The 7,112-nt window shown below is 39.5% G+C and overlaps 1 protein-coding gene across 1 annotated transcript; it reads right to left on the reverse strand.

Moving 5' to 3' along the window:
• Positions 1–258: 258 nt before the first annotated feature.
• Positions 259–2,208, reverse strand: LOC115764343 (kelch-like protein 17). Its single transcript, XM_030707298.1, has 2 exons — positions 900–2,208; positions 259–337 (listed from the first exon to the last, which is right to left on the reverse strand). The coding sequence occupies exons 1-2, from the start codon at positions 2,085–2,087 to the stop codon at positions 299–301; spliced, it is 1,227 nt and encodes a 408-aa protein (XP_030563158.1). The 5' UTR covers positions 2,088–2,208; the 3' UTR covers positions 259–298.
• Positions 2,209–7,112: the final 4,904 nt, after the last annotated feature.

Genomic DNA, 7,112 nt, shown 5'->3' on the forward strand with positions numbered 1-7,112 from the left:
AGAGAGAGAGAGAGAGAGAGAGAGAGAGAGAGAGAGAGAGAGAGAGAGAGAGCGAGAGAGAGAGAGCTAGAGGGAAGCAGAGCAACAACAACTTTTGTTTAATGCATTAACTTGTGAAATCAAAATAAAATCAATATTTTGATTTCAGCTATTTATCCACTTAGATATGCAAACTTCATTGCAAAAACAAGTAAGAATGCCAAAGTCGACCATAAAATTCCCTGTACCCCTGTTAATATAATATATTTTCAAATCATGAAATGTTGCCCAATATGCATTCCGTATTAAGCTTATATGCTTATGCCCAAGCTCGAACATGCTGCTTCTTCCGACGGCCCTACAAAATTGACAATTTAATGTTGAATTATTTTTATGTTTGTTGTCCGATCTTACTGCAATTTTAGGCTAATATATATGACATTCAACTGTGTGCATATTAAAAAAAAACTAAATCTAGCTTCAATTTGTTTTTCTTTTGGTTTTTAGAGTGGAATGGGGTGAGGCATACAAAAAGTACACCAAGCGAGGAAGTCAATACCCAATTTTCGTTATCTAGCTTATATAGTTTTTGAGTTACGCTAAAAAAAAACCAAGTCTCTACCGAGATATCGAATAAAAACGATAGAATTGTTTAGTGTATGGTATGGAGGAACATATATACTTCATATTTCTCTAGATTTTGTAGTCTCCACGTTCGTGAACACGGACAAACAGATAGACGGGTGGACTGGCGGACGGACGGATGGACATGGCCAAATCGACTCAGATCATTGTCCAAGGCCACATACTTCTAATTGATTCAATAATGCAACAGTTGTAGCATCTAGGAAAATATATATATCCTTTGTATATTTTTATTTTCAATCGGACTTTTCATCTCTCTGTTGAGGAACTCTCACCTGAATGCGACCCAAAAAGTTTGTGGCACTGTCAAGTTTATCTAGATAAGTTATAAAGTCGATGGGACTAAATATTTCCTCTTTTCGAAGCTGACCATCGGAGTTTTGGTATTGGCATCCCGGGTCGATAATCCAATAGCGATCACGCGTCCTTATCTCGCTTTCACCGAGGGTTCCCATGTGCATCTCCTGCTGCAACAGCATGGCTATATGCAACCGTGGCAAAAGATCATCCGCCACCCTCGGCACCATCTCGTGCAGATGGGCGGAAAGGTTGATCAGAAACTTGGGCGGTATCAGGATGTAACGCACGGCTTGAAGGACTACGGGCAGGTGCTGTTTGCGCCCATCATAGTCGGAGAATATCCAATACAAGGCCGCAAATAGCACCTCCACCTCCGACTGAACGGCCAGACTGTCGGATGACAGCAGCTTACACACGCAACTTATGTCCATTTCACGATACTCATCGGTGCAAACCAGCAAAAGAAAGTATTTGCGGACACAGGTCAGCATCAGCTTGGCGATGCCCCACTTGTTCTTGCTCTTTGCCTCAAAGTAGGTCGCAATCGCATCCGACTCACCGAAGCAATCCTTATCGCACAAGCACCTGAACAAGTTCTTCACAAGCCCCGGTATGTAAAAATAATGCGCTGCCTGAAGCAAGTCGAGCAGCTTGCCGCGTGGGCACTGCAGCTCCGTCTGCAACATCCACTCGTAGGCCAAGACGAAGGCCAGGCTAGTTATCTTGTCAGTCGGCAGACCTATAATCATGCCCGTGGGCAGGCAGTAGCCATACACCTCGGAGTAGTACCGCAGCACTACTCCATGGCAACCATATGCCTTTTCACCAAGTACGAAGAGAATGTCGGGATTAAGCTTATGCATAATCTGCTTAAGCACTTTATCGGCCATTGGCTTCTTTTTCGGCAGCCTAAACTTCATTGGCTTCTCTTCATCTATGAACCTGCTGAGGCAATAGCTATGCTCCACAACCTTTTTAGGCTTCGACTTGATCACCGTCATATTGTCCTTCTTGGCGTATTCTTTCTTGGTGTAACCTTTCTTGGCGTGTTCTTTCTTGGCGTTGTCCTTCTTGGGGCTGTCCATCGTCGTGGCTAAGATGAAGAAATGATGATGAAGATGTCGGCTTTTAAACACAATCTGCTCCGCCTTCTCGTGGCACATGGAACTACTTTCCGCTTATGAAGAAAATTAGTTTATGGGTTTATCAAGATATAAAAATGCTCTCCAGAAACTATATTTTATTCCAGAAAGTATATATTTATATTTTCACACATGAACTGGCTTGCACTGGCTTGCTTCGAGCCCCAACACCGTGTTTATAAAAACATATTTGAAATACCATGCAGCCTACTTGTATCATATTCAACTTTAATTTCAAGACTTCTAATAATTATTCTTATTTGAACTGAAATATTTCAACAAACTTGACTTCTATTGAGAATAAGTATATCTAAAAATGCATACTATCTCAGAAACCAATTGCAACACCCAATCTACAAAATACAAAAAGAAAATGCAGAGCACGTCCCAATATAATAATAACATAAATTATAATCTGCAATGAATGATTGCACACAATTTTCTATTATATCAAAACAATATAAGCTCGTACTCAGCGACTATTTTTTGGCACATGCAATTCAATTTTGATAGTTAAGGAACCAATTGAATATGCCCCACTATTCAGTTTCGTGTATAAGAATATAGAGATATCACGCCTATATTCTTCCTCCTCTTCCTTGTTCGCCCCACTGAGCGGCGGGTGGCACAAATAATTGCCTTAAATTAGTCCAGCGCTTGGGCAAAGCACACGGCAGCGAAGTGACCCCCAGCTTAAGGGGCAAATGGTGGAGGGAAAACGGGACCAGCCTACTGCCGGTTGCCAGCTGGCAGCATCAACAGCTGCAGCTGAAGCTGCCGCAGCATCAGGAACAGGGGCAGAGGCAGGGGCAGGGAGAGTGCCTCGTTACGAGTACCTTATGCAGTAATTGCACTACTTGTGTCTCGAAATCTCCTGCTGCTGCTGCAGTCGAGTGCAATTTTTACTTTTACTTTAAATATATATGTAATTATAGATATTTTGTTGGCTGATGAAAAGAGGAGGTCGCACAAATACAAAATATATTTAATAAATAAAGCAGAAATAATTAATGATGCGTGTTTGCTTAACTTTCGATCGGGCGCAAATTTACTTCCAAAAGTCTTTTGGAAATTTACTTGCTTTACCAAAGAGACCAAAGATTGCATGAGCATTTATTTTTAAGGGTTTCTGGGGAAATACCACACTTTTCGGAACTCCACCACCAGACCGAAAAGTGGAATTTCATATCAAAGATTTTTTGAGAATACACTTGTTTTACACATTTCGGAAATTTCATCCCCAAGAGCCTATTGGCAATTGGAGGTCAATTTGCATGGGCAAAAGTTAAATTTTTCTTTCGATCGGCTTGACTCTTATCTTAAAGGTCATGGTTTAAAGATGAATAGCTAATTGATTTTTTAAAAGCTCGGAGGATTCAGTAATGATATGTTTCAAACGTTTAGTCTTAGAGCAGACGATCGGCTTTTCATTTGTAATGAAAACGTTTACCATTATACCTTTTTTCGAAAGTCCATCCCTCAGGCGAAGTCAAACTCATTTTCAAATATCTATGTAAATTCACCGATTACAGAAAATCCACTGCGATAAGTGAATATGGGGTGTATGCCCGATCAGCATATTCAAATTTGCCCACGGCCGGGAAATGGATGATAAAGACGATGTGTAAAATTTAAGTATCACAAAAGTAAACTTTGCCTGGGCTTTCCCGCGTACCCGCGCTTGTAAAGAATTAAGCTTATCTGAGGAACACCAGTGGCAGCAGCTGCAAACATTGTGAGTGTTTGGCACATTATTCATATACTCATTTCATGTGCTCCACTCTAAGTTCTGATTTGGCCACGTTCGCCATGGGCCCACCCGCAGCTGCAGTGCCTTGGCCATTATTTTACCAGCGGCTACACAATTTCCGCAATATTTATGTGCCAAAGGCAAACAAAAAACGAGAGAAAAAGATACCCAACTAAAGCAGGCGCAACAGAAAAATTGTAAACATTTATTTACTGTCCATTTCCGCTGGCTTTTGATGTGCTGCTTCTGCTGCTGCTGCTGCTGCAGTTGCTGTTGCACTTTCAGCATTTCTATTTGTATGTCCATTTGTAGTCATTTTTTTGCGCCAGCTTTTTAGCCCAAGTGCTTATTTATTTAGCTCGGCGCTACATAGCCGCATTCCCACTTCTGGTAACGTTTTTGAAGGCCAACTCGTAGGGACTGTTGCTTGAGTGTTGCAAACATAATCAATGCAGTGCCCCCAGCAACCTGCCCCTAGCTAGTTTACATGAATGTTGATACGAGAAATAACGAGCGAGCTCTGAACTCTGATTTGGCATTGTGCAAAGCAAAAGCTTTCGCACATATCTGTTTTACACTCCAACCGTTGAATAGTCTTAAGAACAAGCAAACGATATATTGAAGGAAAGGAGGAACTAGCAAATACAGCATGTTTTTTACTTCTTTCGAGGATCCCATTTTTTCTTTTTATAACAACAAATAAACTAACCTACTCAATATGTCTTTTATCCCATATCGAGTATGTTATTTATTAACTGCACATTTTTTCTATACTCACCGTTTATAATATTAAAGAACTACTGCACTTTTTTTGCACTTTGCATATCACTTAATTTAATTTAAAATTGATTGAAAACTAAATTAATAAAACAAAACTGTTTAATGGCATTGATTGCTTTACATAAATAAATAAATACAAAAAAAAAAAAAATACAACAGCAACAACAAATTATTTTAATGCAAACAAATTTTCTGTGTATTTAACACAAGTGAAGGTTCAATGTTAATTAAATCAATGAACGCAAATGAACAAAACGCATGCGAAAAGAAAAAGCTGAATAAGGTTCATAAGGTTGAGCATAAATAGGTACTTGCATATATATACACATAAATATATATATACATACATAAAAACATATATATGCACATGATATGTTAAGCTTAAAGGCCTTGTAGAATGGCCTTTAATAATATTATTATTAATATATTTACTGGCGTATCTTTTTTTTAAATTAAATTAATAGTTATTAAAATTATAATTTTGTTTAGAATTGTAGCATTATTGTAATTTTTTTTTATTATTATATTAGCAATATGTCTGGCTCATTTGGACAAACCATCTACAGAGAACTGAGCTCATTAAACATAAACAACTTTATAAACTTTAATGGGACATTATGTCGTGGCAAAATGTCAAGTAATTGCCGACTAATGTCAAGTGAGGAATGCAGCCAAACAGTTGCATGTTCAGCTAAGATGATTATAGCGCATTATATATTATATATGCAATATCGCCTCCGTTTGGGCCACTAAATCTTAATTGATATAATTTCAGCGGTTTTGAGGTCATCAAGAGTTGTGGCTTTGTTAGCCAAGCCAAGACTTACCAGCGCAGCACGTTCTCTCCAATACTCACACACACTCACACCCAAATGTCACACACCAAAGTCTGTGTGTGTGTGTGCGTTACTTGTTGTTGTATTTTGTTTATGCTGGCACTCGAAAGCTGTTTACGTTTTGAGTTCACACTGGCGAGGCTCAAAGTGCGCCAAAAAGCGCGCTTCGAATTTTACCACACGCGTCGCTAAAAAGCACACACAAAATACGCTCGGTCTCCAAAAAAAAAATCAAAAAAAAAATAAATGAGATGGGAATAAAAAAAAAACAAACGAATGAGAATAAAACTATGTATTGTGGCAATGATTTTTGAGTAGTCGCTTAATGCCGCACACGCGCTGCAAAATATTACGCAAAATGTGGCGCTCAGTTGCTGTGGCAAGCAGATACTTTCGTACTTTCAACACATGAAACGGCCTGCAACGCGCTGCCGACTGAGGCTGTACCGCAGTAGCTGAAAATCGCGCAAAGACTGAAGCTGCAGCTGCCGCTGAAGATTTGAGACGGCCCCGACGTTGCCGGCCGCAGCCGAACGCGCAGCATCCACACGAGGCAGCAGCAATTGGGGCACGAACGGGCAGCGCCACTTCGTGCCATCGCTTGTTGCAGCAACATCGCCAGCCGACTGACAAAATGTTGCCGACTGGGAAATTTGAAATTAACGCTGCGGGGGCAGCTTTTTGCTTTGGCTATTTCTGTTGTTGCTACTGCTGCCGCTGCTGTTGTTGTTGTTGCTGCTGTTGTTGCTGTTGTTGTTGTTGCTGCTGTTGTTGCTACTGTTGCTCACGTGTGCGCGTAGGTCAGTGACGCTTCGCTGGGCTGTTCAATTTATTTTCACGCTGCGTCTGCGTCTGTTTGCTATTTGCTTAACAATTTTCCCCCTCGCTTTTGACATGTGCCACGCGCGCGTCTTCTCGTCTTTTTTTAGCTTGTTGCCGGCTACGCTGCCGGCTTTAGGCCATCGGCTGCACTAGCAGCTCGTGGGTGCCTTTATTGTTAACAGATGACAGGGTAACTGCAGCAGCAGCAGCAGCAACATTTGCATATTGCATGAAACTGTGGCACATGCATAGCAAAATGTATAAATATAAAAAATCTATCAACCTACAGCATCTGGTACATTGACGTGCCCCAACGTTGTTGATTGTCATCAGAAATTAACGCATCTAAATTTTAGTTACATCCTACCCATATTGTAGATTTTTTTTTTACCATGTATCAGACAAATATACTTATATCTAAATCATGTGCAGCCTTTTGATTAGGACTTGGGTTTGAACTTTGGCTTGCCAAATTTTTCTCAACATTCACAACAATTATTACTTTAAAAAAATTAATTAATTATGCTTACATGTATTTATTTATATTTAGGAATGGGCGACAAAATGAATCTCAGCCAAATTAATGAATGAATTATAATCCAACAATTAAAAGGCAACAGCCTAATCTGCATAATCAGCTATGCCCCAAGTCGCAGCTATTCTTAAGTAAAAATTCAAAATAATTCTTATTAACTATTTAAAGTTAATATATATAATAAGGTAAATCAAATATATGATAAGTTTGTCATGAGCACAATACTTTTCAAATGGCAAAAAAATAAAGTAAATCTTTAAGATCCAACGTCTTTTTTTTTTGATTTTCTCATTACAAAATATGGCCTAATGCAGACTTGGGAT

Source organism: Drosophila novamexicana, unplaced genomic scaffold (assembly GCF_003285875.2).
Source record: "Drosophila novamexicana strain 15010-1031.04,08,12 unplaced genomic scaffold, DnovRS2.1 tig00000820-arrow-pilon, whole genome shotgun sequence".
Lineage (NCBI taxonomy): Eukaryota > Metazoa > Arthropoda > Insecta > Diptera > Drosophilidae > Drosophila > Drosophila novamexicana.